General features: G+C 39.8%; 1 protein-coding gene across 1 annotated transcript; it reads left to right on the top strand.

The window, feature by feature from the left end:
- Positions 1 to 34: 34 nt before the first annotated feature.
- LOC146371892 (macoilin-1) lies at positions 35 to 14233 on the top strand. The gene is made up of 11 exons (XM_084954289.1): positions 35 to 140; positions 1681 to 1822; positions 2011 to 2137; positions 2263 to 2386; positions 2591 to 2769; positions 4381 to 4864; positions 4936 to 5094; positions 5943 to 6113; positions 7624 to 7750; positions 8468 to 8642; positions 10894 to 14233. The coding sequence occupies exons 1-11, from the start codon at positions 64 to 66 to the stop codon at positions 11082 to 11084; spliced, it is 1956 nt and encodes a 651-aa protein (XP_084810415.1). The 5' UTR covers positions 35 to 63; the 3' UTR covers positions 11085 to 14233.
- Positions 14234 to 15546: the final 1313 nt, after the last annotated feature.

Below are 15546 nucleotides of genomic sequence, written 5' to 3'. Positions count from 1 at the left end.
CCGTAGCTGTCGCCTCTGCTGCAGTGTGTCCAACATCAGCACGCGGGGAGCAGAAGCCATAAGATGAAGAAACGTTATGTGGACGCGAACAGGCTACGGAAGATGAAAAAGCTGAAAATCACGGAGAAGCTGTCTGAAAGGTAGCGAGCCGCGGCGCCCGGCGGCTGCTTTTGTTGTGGTGGCCGTCTTTGTGTAGATTTCAGCCGTCGTCATCCCGCTCACCTGTCTGACTCGCATCCCATCACCTCCATCCGCCCCTCACATCCTAAATGAGCCAGCGTGGCGCTTTAATTAGCCTCAGTGCGGCGGAATTAAGGCGCAAATGTTGCACCGGGTTACTTCAGCCCGCCTTGTTTACAGAATAAAAACAGAAGCTGTGCAAGTTGACGTCGGCCTGCTTTCGTCTCATCTGCGTTCTCACTGCCTGCTCTATCCTCCACTCTCAATCGCGCGTGAAATTAACACGACCACATTGCGTTTTGTTTATTTATTTCCATTCGTCCTTTGGAAAAATAGAAACAAACGCGCATTCCTGTTTGGCTTATTTGGCACACAAAATCTGGAAGCGTCTAGACTGAGTCCAGACAAGAAAAGACACGCAAATAAGAACGGAACACCACTTTTTCTGTTCATTGTGCACCTTTCTTTCTTTCTTTCTTTCTTTCTTTCTTTCTTTACACAAAAAACAAGACATGCAAGAGATGGTGTTTATTTTTGAGATTTAGACGTCCTATTTTATTTTGTGTGCCAGTCACATATTAAATTTCTTGCTCTTTGTGTGCAGTGATTTCACACAAACACAAACACATATAATTGAATTACACTACTGGAAATAGTACAAAGCAGATAAGAACTTGATTGGAGAATTAAAGACGCTGTGGTGATTCCTTTACACTTCACTAGCTTGTTTGGTAATTATATTTAGTGCTAGTGCTAAATACAATAAAGGGCGCTATTTCAATAACATCATATAGAGAACTAAAGTTACATCAGCTCTGCTTGGGAGTTTTATTAGGCCAATTAAGTATGCTACTCAAGGAGAATAAGATAATAAAAAAGACTATATTGGGCTTCTTGGATGAATTTAATGTGCTGTTTAAAAGCCCTCTCCCAGCTGATTCTAATGTATTTTCTAATTTCTTGTAGAAAAACCTGCACGGTTAGCAGTTAGTTATAATATAAATACAAGTGAGATTAATTGAAATGCATTCTTTATAAGTAAAATTGAAAGGCTGTTGTGCACTTGTAGAAGGATCCTGTGGTGCTCCCTCTCTCCTCCAGATGAAATATTGCCATGGTTACCAAACAAAGAAGGGGTGATGTGATAGCAGCCTATGGATGAGCAGAACAAAGGAGGAAAACCACAGCTCCTGTTTGGCTTGCGGCTGCCTAATAAAATGAGGGAACAGTCATTGTTCTTGTTATAGTGGCCCTGCTTAAAAGGAAGGACTGTATTTCTAAGACGCAGCTGGCTCAATTAGAGGTTAATGCCATTTTTGCAGTTTCCAGTCTCATACTGGGCTGTGTGTGAGTATCTGGTGCTTTATCTGACAGCCTTTATTTACTGGATTCAGAGGAAGAGGCACGTTTGTTTGCCATGAGCTCAAAGTGAAATAATAATAATGAAGGTGGATTGATTTTTTCCTTCTTCTTTTTAATAATGTCTGCATGTCTTTATAGCGCGTACACCTTCCTGAAGTTTATGGTGATGTGGACACTGGTGCTGCTGGCAGACTTCATCCTTGAATTCAGACTGGAGTACCTGTGGCCGTGCTGGCTCTTCTTTGGGAGCGTGTACACCACTTTCCACTGCCATGGGCTGGTGAGGACTCCTGCTGTGTGTGATTTCATATTCTGTGCACTGGCCCTGATGATGATAAGCCAGCCAGTGATGTGTAGTAGGCTTCACGCAGTGAACAAGAACATGGCTTTTCTTCTATTTTCAGTGAATTACTCACATTTTACTTTCCTGTTGTTGTTGTTTTTCTTTCTTTCCCTTTTTGTTTGCAGGTTATTTGTGTTGTTTTTGTTTGCGCTGCCTTCACTCTGGACATCTTTTGTTTAATTTTTGTTCCTTTGCACTGGCTGTTCTTTGTGGCGAGCACCTATGTGTTATTCAATTACATATGGCACACAGGTGAGTATGACAATTATCATCCACTTGGCAAAATCTGCCCAACTTTCTTCATCTCATAAAATCAAAAATAGTCTCTTATTTTAATTTATTAGTAATTTTCTTCTCATCTGATTATTTTTCCTCAGAGAAGGGCATCTGTATATCAACTGTGTCTCTGTGGATCCTGCTCGTGTACACAGAGGCTTCACTTCGACTCAAAGACCTTAAAACCTCACATGCCAACCTGTCCCATCTTTTTGCCGCTCACTGGTATGTTTATTTGATACAAAATGTATAAAGTTTAGATTTAGTATTTAATATTTCATCACTGAAATATTATATACTGACTACTTTCTAATATTTATAATTTATTCCGGCACAGTTAATGTGGAGCACCCACAATTTCCTTGTACATGTACAATGACAATAAAGGGCTGTTCTATTCTATTCTAACTGCCTTGTATTCACTTTCAGTATTGGATATCCTGTAGTTTATCTGGGGTTTGATGCCACCTGCTACTTCACCAACATCTTTAAGCTGCGCATACAGAAAGCAGTGCAGAGTGAGAATGACTTCCACATGCACCTCCTTCAGCACTCGCTCCCCCCAGGCCTGCAGGTTTATCCCAAGACAGGCACAGATGGCAGCAGCAGTGAGTCTGTGCACCTGCACCATCTACCTACCATTCTTACTATCTGGAGGGTTTTTCACTCTTCTTTTGGTTTCGGTCGTTCTTGTTTTCAAGCTGACAGTTTATTACAATCTCCACTTATGGGGCCACTCAGTCAGGTGATTACAACAAACATTTGTGAGTCAGTTCGCTGAGAAGACGCAGACAGTAAAAGTCCCAAGCTGAAACTGAATGTAATAACCTCCTAGAACATGATGTGTTGCTGCTGGCACAACAAAGTAAGCAATCTTCTTGTTACTGCAACTGTTTGACGCTTTGTGCTATCAAAATATTTCAGAGTGCTTCTGAAAATAGATAAGTGCTGCATACCGATGTATAAATGTATTGTTTAATATGGTAATTACATGATGGGGGAGAAACTAACATGGACAGAGATGAAAACAATTTTGACAAAAAATAAATTTCAATACGGGCATTATAAAAAATAAATTTGAAATTTTAAGATGTAGATTTTGTTTGCTTTTTTAAAAAAAAAAACAGTCATGTCTAACCATGTTTTCATTTTCTGGCTATTTTACTAATTACAAACTCGGCACGCATTACTAGTCAGTACTGGTGAGATTTGGATTGTATATAAAAGATGCAAGTAGAAACCACTGTGGTTCAAAATTCTATGGTGGCCAAAGTAAGTCTAAATAAAAATCTTAATTTATAACCTCACACTTTACAGAGCAAATTATTTCTTTCGTGTCTTACTGAAAACAACATAATGCTAATATGAAAAAATGTGGTCCCCGTCATAAATCCACCCATTTTCTCAACCAGCTTATGCTGGACTTTTAAAAAGTTTTACAGCTTTTCCTATGGATAAAGACCTCCCCCACTGGCATTCATACTACACCAAAGTAATTGAGTGATTTTGACCATTTAAATCACTGAAAAGTTTTTGTTTTTAACTATGTATTGGAAAAAATGTCTGTTTTTTTACAATGTGCCCACAGTACTACCTTCCTACATACATACATTTATTTTCTGTAATTTAACAAATAGGAGAATGTTTTATAATTCCAGGACAGTTTGGGCAATGATCCGTTAGAATGATTAATGTAATTTCACACGTTTTTCTTACAATTTAAGCTCAAAGAGTTGTCAGGTGACTTTCTTTCACTATAGCAACATTTCTTTATCATATAGAAGAACTGAGATTTTCTTAATATAAGAAAAACTGTGTTTTTCTTATATTACGGTATCTGAGGGATTAAATGTGTATTTAAACTTCTTTACACTGACAGAAAGGGGTGTTTCGGGTGCACTTAAGATCAAAGTGGGCTGTGTGTGCCCCATGATGTAAAATGGATTTGACATCCCTGGTGTAAACTGTGCAAAGCAGTGGAGAACCTATTTATCACTCCATAGGATCAGTGAAAGGACTGCAGGCAAATATTTTGGTTGGGTTAAGTCAGTGAGAATTCATTGTGATTAATAAGTAATTCTAGTGACTGATGCTGGCCCTGTTTAAAGTTTTAAATGTTAGTTCATACCAAAGTGAGGATAGCCATAAATGTTTACTCATCCTAGATGTTTCTGAGCTCCATAGTAGACTCCTAAAACTGACCTGTTTTGATTTTACAGCCTCCAAATGGAAAGTCAAGCCTGAGTCGAGTCAGTATCAGTGTCAGAACGGTGCTGTGGTGGCCCAAGATGAGGCACACACCGTGGACTGCCTCCAGATCCGCAGCGAGGAGAGAGCAACAGAGAAAGGGTCACAGGAGGTGAGGTCAGCCGAACCAAACCGCCGGCCACCATCGTCATCGTCGTCATCATCCAAACCCAGTGTGGGTGAGTCCAAAGATCTGCTGCACAGCAGCACAGGAGGACCGGAATCATCAACAACTCCAGAAAATCTACCTCAAGAGGAGCACGGCAGCAAAGCAACGCGAGCAGCTAAGAACTCCTCACCAAAAGTCAGAAGAAGCAGCTCAAATACTCCTTCACCTCCTGCGGGAAGGACTGAGAAGAAACACAGGTCCAGCTCCAAAACAGTCAGCCCCAACAGGGATGCAGCAGAAAAGAGTGCCACAGCAGCTCAGAGTTACCACACTGAGCAGACAAGCAAGTAAGTATTTAGCTAAGCTTGACTCGGGTGATGCTTACAGCAGTGCTAAAATGTTGTTTTTTATCTTGAAGGCTGGAGCAGGAGCTGAGGAGGCTGAAGAGTGAGCTGCAGTCGAGCAGGCAGACCGAACAGGAGCTTCGAAGTCACATCTGCAACCTGACCAACAGCGAGAGGAGCCTTAGACCAGAGGTTTCCCTGCTCAGACAGTCCAACATGCTTCTCCAGAGCAAGTGAGTGTCCAGTTGTTATCACACAAAACCGGATTTTATAGTAATACTGTAGCTACTGTCAGTAAATATGAAAAAATGTTTATCCCATCTTATCCAAACCTAAAGTGACAATGAAATTGTTTCTTCTGTCCATGAAACAAAGCAAAAGATTTGAACTTAACTGTCACTGTAGAATTAAAAACCTGCACAAGAAAAACAAAAGGTTTGTGTGTAAAGCTACAATATCAGATCAGGTGAATGTGCTGTATGAATGAAGTATAGTATATCACTATATAAAAGAGAATATGATGAGATCACTGACTTTGCTGATCAGCTGCACTGCTGCAGACCTGCTTTGTCGCACAAACCATTTTTATTACCTGTACGTTGCCACAGTATCTACTTTTTTTTATGTTTTTTTATGCAAGTTTTGTTTCCACTCCTCCTTTTCCTCCAATATGTGACTCAGATTATCACTCTAAGCACATTTAGAGCTAAAAAAAATGGGGGGAGGGAGGCTCAGTTAGTTATTTTATCCCACTACAGAGGTACTCCTAACACATTTACCACATCAAAGCCACGTCCAGCAGCCAAAGGCTATAAAATCACATTTGAGAAGAGCATGTTATGCAGTTTTGATCGGCACCACCAGCTTTGATAAGACATGCTCCAGTTTTTTTAAAGGAAGGTGCTCTCCAGTGACTACAACAACTACAAGGATGATAAGAAACCTGTTTAACATTTATGTCTGTTTTTGAAGTATGCTTGACGCTGATCTCAAACGAGTCCATTTGCATGTGGCAGTAACCCACATATTGCTGCTCTTTTTCTGCAACTTATTTAAAACCACTTTAATGTCATCCCTTCAGGATTCTGTGCCTAACTAAAAACAAGCAGAGGGACAAGCAGACTTGTGTGATGCTGGAGAAGAAGACCAGAGCAGAGGCAGAGGCCAGACTCTCTGCTGAGAAGCAGTTGGCTGAGCTTCAGGCTCAAAAACTGGAGGAGGCGGCGAGCACAGCACGGAGTCTAACAAACAGGTAACCCACACTTTTAAATTCCCTCTTATATTTCCTGAAACTTGCTCTGAGTTAAATGTTGCTGTAAGCATGCGGCCAAACATTTGGTTTAAATGATGTTTACTTGCTTTCTTGTTGAGAGTTAGATGAGGAGATTAACATTATTTTGAGTAGCCTTCCTTACCCAGTTAGCCTTGCGTTGTTCAGAGGTTAAGAAGGCTGCCAGTCATCACTTAGACCTTAAGCCTCAGTCACGCAGGCCCAGAGACCAGCCGGTGGCCCTCTGGCAACCAGCACTTGCTAAATAAAAATGTGTATTCCTTAACTGCTCAACATGTTGCTGGGAGTCGGTCGGTGAAATCAGTTGCAAAGAGAGTGCTACAAAGAAAACTACCTTGCAGTTGCTTTGGTTGCTCACAGATTGCCACGGTCATCCTTACAGCAAGAATTATGATTCAGCAGGAAGTCTGTGCCATAGGTATGTTGTAACTGCAACCTCCACTGAAATCCTATACTGCAGCCTATGGTGTAACCTCCCTAGAAACATAAATACATGTTGGGTCAACACATGTAGTTACAACATTTGCTTAGAAAGTCACTGAACTCCATTTCTGGGTTATGTTGTAGTTTTTGAAGTTCCACTACAGCACAGTTAAATAGTTATCCAGCATTTGCAGGCAAGTCAGCGACTTCCATGTAAACTAGGGGCGACCATGGCAACCTGCTAGTAATCAAAGCAATTGAAAGAGGTTTTCAGTGCAGCATCCTTTGTGAACAGCTTTACAACCACTCACCAACTGGTTGGGAATACATTTACCAGTCTTGAAGCCTGTGGGACCGAAACCATGCTAACCGACACTTTACTGTTTAATTTGGCATTCTTTCGCTAAAGGTTAGCCAAGAAATAGTCCAATACAGGGTTGACACGTTTTAAAAAACAAGTGCCACTGACTGGATATTTTCTCTTCTTGATATTATCTGTAAACCCTAGAGATGGTTGTGTGGGAAAATTCCAGTAGATCATCACTTTCTGAAATACAGGCACCATTCGCCGTGCTACAAACAAAGTGACTTTGATCGCTTTTATTCTTCATTCTGATCTCTTTGAATGTATCTGCAAGCTTGAATGAACTGAGTTGCTTCCATGTGATTGGCTGATGAGATATTTGCGCTAATGAGCTGTTCAACAGGCGTACTTGAGTGGCCAAAGAGCGTATGCTATCTTCGAACAAAGCCGAGCTAGCTGCTTTTCCCGCGTTCCTGTCTTAGCTCTAAGCTAACCAAGAGTGACATTGATCTTTTCCTCTAATTCTCTGCAAGAAAACAGATGATTCTTTAATCTACCATAAGCAGTTACTTCTTTTAAAGAAATCTCTCTTGTGTGTGTTCAAAATAATTGAAAGAGAAAACAACAGTGTTTATAATGCAAATCAAATGTTCTGTTTCTTTCTGTGGAAACTGGTCTTCAGTTCCCGCCAAAGCCTCTCTGTCACTGCTCAAACGCTCTCATTTTCTCCATTTCCCACACCAGGCAGGAACACTGTGAAACCCAAATGTTAAGGAAAAAGGTTAAAGAGCTAGAGACAGAGTACAAACAACTACAACTGGAGTATCAAGTGAAAGAGAGTCGTGTGGTAGATCTAGAGAGTGATGTTGAGGTATCTTTTTACTCTATTTGGGAATGAACTTGTGCATTTAAGTGTCTGTGAGTCTCAAGTGATCCAGTGCTCGGTTGTCCTCAGTTTGGTCATGAAGTCCTTCTTTTGCCGTTTGATTTGCTGTTTCTGATTTTTGTGTGTTTAACTCCTTTTGTTCTCTAAGAAAACAGAATGGTTTTCATTGAGGAACTTGAGCATTTTTTTTGTAATCCATTTTATTTTGGCCTGCAGCCACCATAATGCACTGTCATCACATCAGTATGCAGCATTACTGTATGGGTGTTTTTGTGTGACATTAGGTGTATAAATTGTGGTTCTGTGTGGTATTTGATGTCATTTTAGTGGCATACTTTCCATGGAGCATGCTGTACCAGAAGCCAGGTCTTTCATAAAAACATCACACTTTTTTATCACCTTTCACAAAAGGCAAATTGTTAACCCAGAAAGAGTCATCTTTCAAAATATCTTAATGATAATGTGCTGCAGATTTTATGTTTTTTGAATGGCTGGCTGGCCGTCATCACTGTTTGGAAGTAATTATGTGTGTGGTGCATTGGTTTTCTGAGCGTAAACTGTGCCTGTCTGAAATACAAAAAAAAGAAAAAAATACTCAGGAAACCAAAGCACCAACTCCCACAGGTGGTCGCTGCAGGAATTACTACTGGCATTTTGATGTTTTGCACTTATTCTTACCGCTAATGTGTTCTTTGAACTCAGGCTTTGGGAAAGTACCGCTGTGTGGAAAAAGAGACAGATATGCTGCTGTCCACTTTGTCAGCCATGCAGGAAAAGGCTCAACATCTGGAGTACAACCTGAGCGCTGAGACTCGCATCAAACTGGACCTCTTCTCTGCGCTGGGAGACGCCCGCAGACAGCTAGAAATCGCCCAAGGTTGATATACTTATTTCTGATATTAATTCAGATCAGGGGTGTCAAACCCACCTGACAGCTTTGGGAAATGTGAAGGATACTATGACATAAATTTGGGACTTTTATTGTATTTTCAGAGGTTTTACAGGTTTTTCATATGGATAAAGACCTCCCCCACTGGCATTCATACGACACCAAAGTACTTAAGTGATAGGTAAACTATTAAATGACAGAAAGGGGTCCACATTAATGTAAAACCAAAAGAAAATATATTTTCTGTGACTTAACAAAACCTATTTTATAATTACAGGACAGTCTGGACAGTGACTAACCAGAATTTCTTCTGTAATTTTATACATTTATTTCTTACAATTTATGCTCAAAGAGTCGTCAGATGACTTTCAGCAATTTCTTTATCATGTAGAAGATCTACCGTTTTTCTTATATTAAGATCTCTTAGGGATTCGGTGTCTAGTTAAAATTATTTACACTTAATCCATTAAATCCTGAACCATGACATAAATGCCAGAAAATTCAATTTGTTTGAAAATGAAGTGTTTAGTCAACCTTCTGGGGAAAAACGTTATATATTAATTAAGAAAAAAAACATACTGATGATGTAAAAGTCTCAAAAACTCATGTATCAAATATGATATGCTTTAAACGAACTGTAAAATCAGTTTGACATCCCTGATTTACATCACTGTGTTTTTTCGCCTTCTTCAGTTTGATCTGCAAACTGCCATTAGATTAGAAATTACTGTTAAGGAAAAGTAAACAATGATATGTGGGGCAAATTGTGAGTCGGATTGAACAGCACCACCGTGTGACTGCTGGGATTTTTAAAAATTGTTTATTTAATGTTTTTCTTTTAGCATTGTCGTGGTTCCTTCAAAAAAAAAAAAAAAAAAAAAGCCAAATTGATTACTTTTGGATTATCACAAATATATAAAATACACAAAAACATATTTGGAAACAAATTCTTCACAAATTGATGCCAGTTATGATAAATTACATAGACAATAGTATTGGGCCACACCTCTTAATCTTTGAGTTCAGTTTTTGTTCAGTGACATTGCCTTTACAAGCAATTGTAAAAGTAAGATTGAGTTGTTCTAAAGAGCTTAGTGATAGTGGGAGCTTCATGGCATGGGTTTCCATTGCTGAGCAGTTCCTGTAGGTGTAGTGTGTAGTTGCTCCAGTACTTTTGTTTATATGTTGTATTTTGGAAGCTTGAATCCAATTGGCAGTAGTAAAAAGCTAATGTTAAGTAATATACAAACTACTAGACCATGCTCACATGACTTCATCAGTGCCACTGCGTATGATTAGGATAATACGATGAGGCGTATTATCCCCAAGAACTTCTGTAACCTTCCTTTAAGCCACTTGTCAGTAGCATAGAAAGTATAAAAGATGGATGCAGCCATGATGTTACCGATTGGTTAATGAAGTCCCAATTTGAAGCAGTTTTGGCATTTCAGCTTTTTACCCATCAGTCGTAAAAGGCTGATGGGGTATTGTTGTCAGCATAGACGTCCAAGATACAGTAGGTGTTCAAATCTCTGTCACCTTAACCTCAAGGTTGATCTGCCTGAAAAACTGAGGGTACCAGATGGTCAAGCCTCTGAGCATACCATGGATGATGCCGCTGTCTGACTCTAACATGGACCTTTATTTACAAAGTGAACTTCTTGTTTCATCAGTACGACCTGAAACTATCAGTTGAGACTGCGTATACATCAGAAAGTGTGTGCTGAAGTGACAGAGCGAGGCTGCTGAGAGCTGTTCACCGTGCATTCCCCAGCCTCTAGAGGTGACAGGCTACTGTAATCCTACTGCCAGTCTCAGGCCTGGAGAAATGTCAGCGCTGTGCTAAACTGCAGATCTGATTTCAGGCATTCGACCAAAAATCCATTAAATTAAACCCAATGATTTTGTGGTTTAATAGAGGGTGTTTTAACATTTCAGTTGTCAGACCTCACACGACCACTTCTCCTCCTTGTGGGGAATTTCAGCCAAATGTAGATAACACCCTTGATACCACAAATCTTAGCGATGAGTTTAGACTACTTCTGCTCAGATAAAGTCTTCTTTGAATAATCCATCTAGCTTATTACCTCGATTTGAGTTTAAGGTTAAGATTAAGGGGATTTTGCACGGACAGAGAAAATCTTGCTCGGCTTACATTCGAGTGCAGAAATAACAGAAATCCTATGTGTTGCAGCTCATTCAGTATCTATCTCCTTACATCTACACCTTCCTCTGACAGATAAGGTGATGAAGCAGGACAGGGAGATAAGTGAGATGAAGAAGAAGATTGCCGAGGTGATGGCGGTGAGCCCCGGCATGTCCTACATGGCGCCCCGGCCCCACGTGCCACAGAATCTCACCAAGTTGTTCAACTCCGAGCGCTACGTGTTGAATCCACGAGCATTGATGTACCAGTGTTTGAAGAAATAGGGGACGTCCCAGAGCTTTCACACCTCATCAGAACTCGTCAGATCCGGACGAGTTTATCACAGAGCTAAACAACACCGCGAAGTCCTCTACTTCCAGCCATGAGTGGAACCAGGCCAAGCCTCCACGAGTCGAATGCCTTTTGCCGCACTGTTGGTGCTAACTTGATATTATTCTGTATATTTCCTGTTTTCTGCCACATCACAGGTCGAAGAGTTTCACTCCAAAATGAGGTATCTAATATGCAGAGCTGGTCATTTTTTTGAAGGGAAAAAAAAAAAAAAAGTTTACTTATCCCGATTAAATACAAATGCAGGTGTCAGCAGAGATACAAACCAAGTATATTTATCTGAATGAAGACCTGGTGCCCGATGTGGACATGCCCAGAGGAAGATGGCACTGACAGGTTCTCTGCTGCAGCTGTAAAATATTTAATTAAACCGCTCTTTACAGTTTAACTCCTGGCATGAAAGTAAAACTAACCAAACAACATTATTTAAGTCCGTTCATGTGTTAAACTTACAGATGTGTAAGAATTCAGAGTTTTCTTGATCTGCTGCAATACTGACAAGAAGATTCAAAGTAATATCTTTTTTAAGCCCTATTTGTCAGTATTTATTAGAACAAAATGATCACTGAGGTCCAGCAGTACAGGTACTGATCATAAAATTAAGAAAACAGTGGCTGACTTCTGTTCCGGTGTCTCAGTCAGTCGTGACAGTCAAACCACGTGACTCTGAAACTGGAAATGAAAATCAGCCATCACGCTTTTTTCTTCTCTGCTTTTCTTTGAAAAAGAGGCCATATTTTAGACTTAAATCTTTAACGGATTTTGGGCAAATATTGGAGTTGTGAACATTATTTACATTCATGTCTAAACATGATTATAGAAAGATGAGAAATTCGTATACAGACTTTTGTCAAAGCCTCAGTGGTTATGATAATGAACTTGTTTCTCTAAATGTCTCTATTGGAGAAAAAATTTTGAATAATAAATTTGGTATATATATATATATATATACATGCACACATTTATGTAACCTGGTCAGCTACATCATTAAAACCACCAGCTGAATAATGTGCACGGCCCTCTTGAGCCATGAAAACCTTCACGGATCTGCCCTACTGCAGGTCCTCGGATTGCTGCATGTTTTCTGTAGGTTTTGAGTTGGGCTCGATTTGGATTGAGAGTTCGGATTGAGACCCTTTAAGAGGAGGGACTACTCTTCCATGGTCTCTTCAGGTGTCTGTTGTCCCAAACTGAGTACCGTCACCGCCTTAGGTTGTTTTCTGCGCTTCTTCATATGCTTATGAGCACTTTTTGTGGGAGAACGCGGTCATCGGGAAACGCCATTACCATGTAGCGGGTCAGAGCTTCCTGGAATTGCTGGAAGCTCTGACCCGGACCCGAAAACAGATGAGTGGGTGGGTTTCAAAGTAAATTTAAAATCTTCCTGCTGAAAATTATAACAAGATGATCAATGTTGTTCACTTCACCTGTCTGGTTTTAATGTTGTGGCCGATCCTCGTACCATTCTATCAAAGTGTAAATGTGACTATTTAACATACCCCAAATGTTTAAAACAAGTATGCACCAAGATGTTCTTGTGTGTGCCTGTAAATAGAGATTTAGGAGCATCTTAATTGTGCTGAAATTCAGACAAAATATGTGCGTTCAACACAGAGCTTTGGAATGAAACCCTTCAGAGTTGGAATATTCCTGCATAACAGGCGGCATCTTTGTATGAATATTCCTGGTTGCCATCCGGGAGACTCTTGAGAATAGTTAAGTGATGTTTTATTGTCTTACTGACCTGATAATTTTTTTAAAAGAAAGCTCACTTCAGCTGCGACTGAGAGCCAGCTATTTTTTTGATGTTTGGCAGCTCGTGGCTCCACAGTGGCATCTGGAAAAGAGAGACCGCGACCTTGTCCGAGAGGTAAAGCAGAGCCGGGAAGGACAAGGGGGACGGTGTTGACGAAACATGGCTCACGGATGAAATTACTGTGCCTATATACTTTCAAACTCGGAAGTAAAACACAAATTTTAATGTGAAAGAGTAATGTGTTTAAATTGAAGTGCTATGTACTGTTTTTGTAGTTTTTGCTTCATTTCTTTCTTAATTTTTTTTTTTACTCAGTGTACAGAATTGAAAAATTACCCACGCAGCTGAAAAACACTCATGAACTGGATGTCGCCATTTTGGTAGCTTTTTATTTAGAGCGTGTTTCTAGGGTGTTTTATATCAAAAATATTTTTTAGTCTTGCTGTTCTTCTTATACTGCTGTCATTTTGTACGGCACTGTGTTTGTCAGCATGAAATGTGTTTTATTCAACCGTTATTTGAGCACACATTGTGACTTTATGTACATGGATGTACTTGTACAAGGGCTACAGTTTCTTAACGTTTTTGGACGAACAATTGTTAATTCAAACAATGATGCTCTGAGGCTGGAGATCACACTCCTGATACACCAGGACCCTGTTTTGTATAAATTATTTGAGTTATCAAATGAGTCTCATTTGTGCAGACGTGTGCATGTTCCTTCACTCAGGAGCCATTTATGGTGTCATTTTCTGACTTTGAAGGTAAAACGAGCAAAATTGACTTCTTCTGCAAATGGAAGTGCTTTCTGAAAACTTTAGTGTAATGGCTAATAAAGATCATCTTCATAAACTTTTTGGCCTCACAACAGATCAACAAGAGACGCTGAGATTATTTAAGATGATCTCCTTTTCTGATCTGTAGATTCATGCTGAACTAAGTTACAGAGTGCCTTTGGGGCATGGGTTTGAAGACATTTTGAACTTGGTTACTTACTCGTTACTTTCAGAGTAACTAGTTACTAGGGAAAGTAACTTTGGTTTTACTCAGAATTCTCTTATTAATGTGTTGCTCGACTAACTGAATACCCAGCAAGGATGCCAGTCTTCTAGCTTGCTTACATGTTAGCACTATCCTGCCACAAGTGCACTGTGCCACCTAATGGCCTGAACCTAAAATGGCAGTGTAGTAGTGTGAGTGCAAGTTAATGATGAAATGAATGAAACTAAATTAGAAATGAACAATGTTTGTTTTATGTGTCACTTTTTATCGTTCTGTTTTAATCTATGTCTATTGTTTCAAACCTCTATAAATGCAAACACATCATTTTGGGGTTGATGCAGCAGTACTATCATCGTACGTAGTATCACTAGGAAGCAGCAGTGGATCGCAAAACACGACATACAGTGTGTTGAAACTTTTGAAAGGTATATTTATTTTTGCCATTGAAACGGGTAGAAAGTATACTTTTAGCAGTGCCTCAGACCATTTACGAGCTGTAAGTATCAAAATAGTGCAAACATGGTTCAATATAAACACAGTTTGTCACACAGTTTGTCCATTCTTTGTAAACTTAACTGAAAACAGCTGAACTGCACCAACTGTGCAAGTTAACTTAAAAGTATTTTCAGCCTCACAAAGAGAAATAAAATAAATAACAAGTATTTTCAGCCTCACAAATAGTCAATATTTAACCAAAATAATATTTCCTCCAGTCAGGCCATGTAGATAAATAAAATATGATGGTAGATTAAGTGCTTCAGTGGTCTAAGATTCTAGCCTACGTCATAGCGTCACGTGCGCTTTTTACGTCCAACACGGAAACTGCAGTCCTGGTGCTTTCGATTGTGCTCGGAACTCGGAAATTCTGCAGATGAGCTGAATATGTGTTTAGTAGTAATTTGTTTTTGTAGAGGGCTAGCAAAACAACCGTTTTCGAAGGCGTCGCCATATTGGAATACCGGCTTCTCTGACCAGAACCAGAACGCCGTTTACTCGAGTGTGACGTCATTCCCAGGTTCGTCTTCCGATTTCCGAGGTAAAACGAACGCAACACACGAATAACGACCCTATCTAAATCCCAGTAACGATAAACGCGTTATTTATTTTGGCATAATAACTAGTTATCGTGCTCGTTACCACAATAATAACGTAGTTACTGTAGTTACTTAATAACGCGTTAGTCTCTACACTGCTGGAGACAAACCTGACAAGCAGAGACCCACAAACAAGCAGCTACCGAAGGTGGCTGCAGTAAAGGCCTGGGAGGGAGGGGAAAACAGTTTTCGGTGCGGGTTTTTTTTTTTTTTTTTTTTTTTTTTTTTTTTTAATTTAAATCATCTCTGTCGTGTACATGCTTAAAGTTGATCACAGAAAAAAATCTTTTAAAAAAGACAAGCAAAAAAAACCCTACTGGACTGGAGATTGTGGCCCTTGGAGTGGTTGTAAAATTGATTCGGTGGGAGTTTTTAAACAGAGCTTAAAGCTGATTTTTAGTTCTCTGGGAATGTAGAAGTAATGAGAGTTCAAAAATGCAGAAAAAACCAAGGCGATTTATAAAGTATTACATTTCAACCATCTCTCATATACTTCAAGGGCCTGTAACTTGGAATAGTGTGATAGGACTTCATGAGATATGC

The sequence above is a fragment of the Perissodus microlepis genome, chromosome 15 (assembly GCF_051167445.1).
Source record: "Perissodus microlepis isolate ML-2025 ecotype Zambia chromosome 15, ASM5116744v1, whole genome shotgun sequence".
In the NCBI taxonomy this organism is placed as follows: domain Eukaryota; kingdom Metazoa; phylum Chordata; class Actinopteri; order Cichliformes; family Cichlidae; genus Perissodus; species Perissodus microlepis.
This window is presented reverse-complemented; position numbering and strand designations above follow the sequence as displayed.

What these genes read in the sequence shown, in the direction of transcription:
- LOC146371892 (XM_084954289.1), top strand. Translation starts at nt 64, where the DNA reads ATGAAGAAACGTTATGTGGACGCGAACAGGCTACGGAAGATGAAAAAG. An exon ending in CATCTTTTTGCCGCTCACTG is followed by an intron (nt 2,387 to 2,590) that starts GTATGTTTATTT and finishes ATTCACTTTCAG; the next exon opens with TATTGGATATCCTGTAGTTT. An exon ending in GCACGGAGTCTAACAAACAG is followed by an intron (nt 6,114 to 7,623) that starts GTAACCCACACT and finishes TTCCCACACCAG; the next exon opens with GCAGGAACACTGTGAAACCC.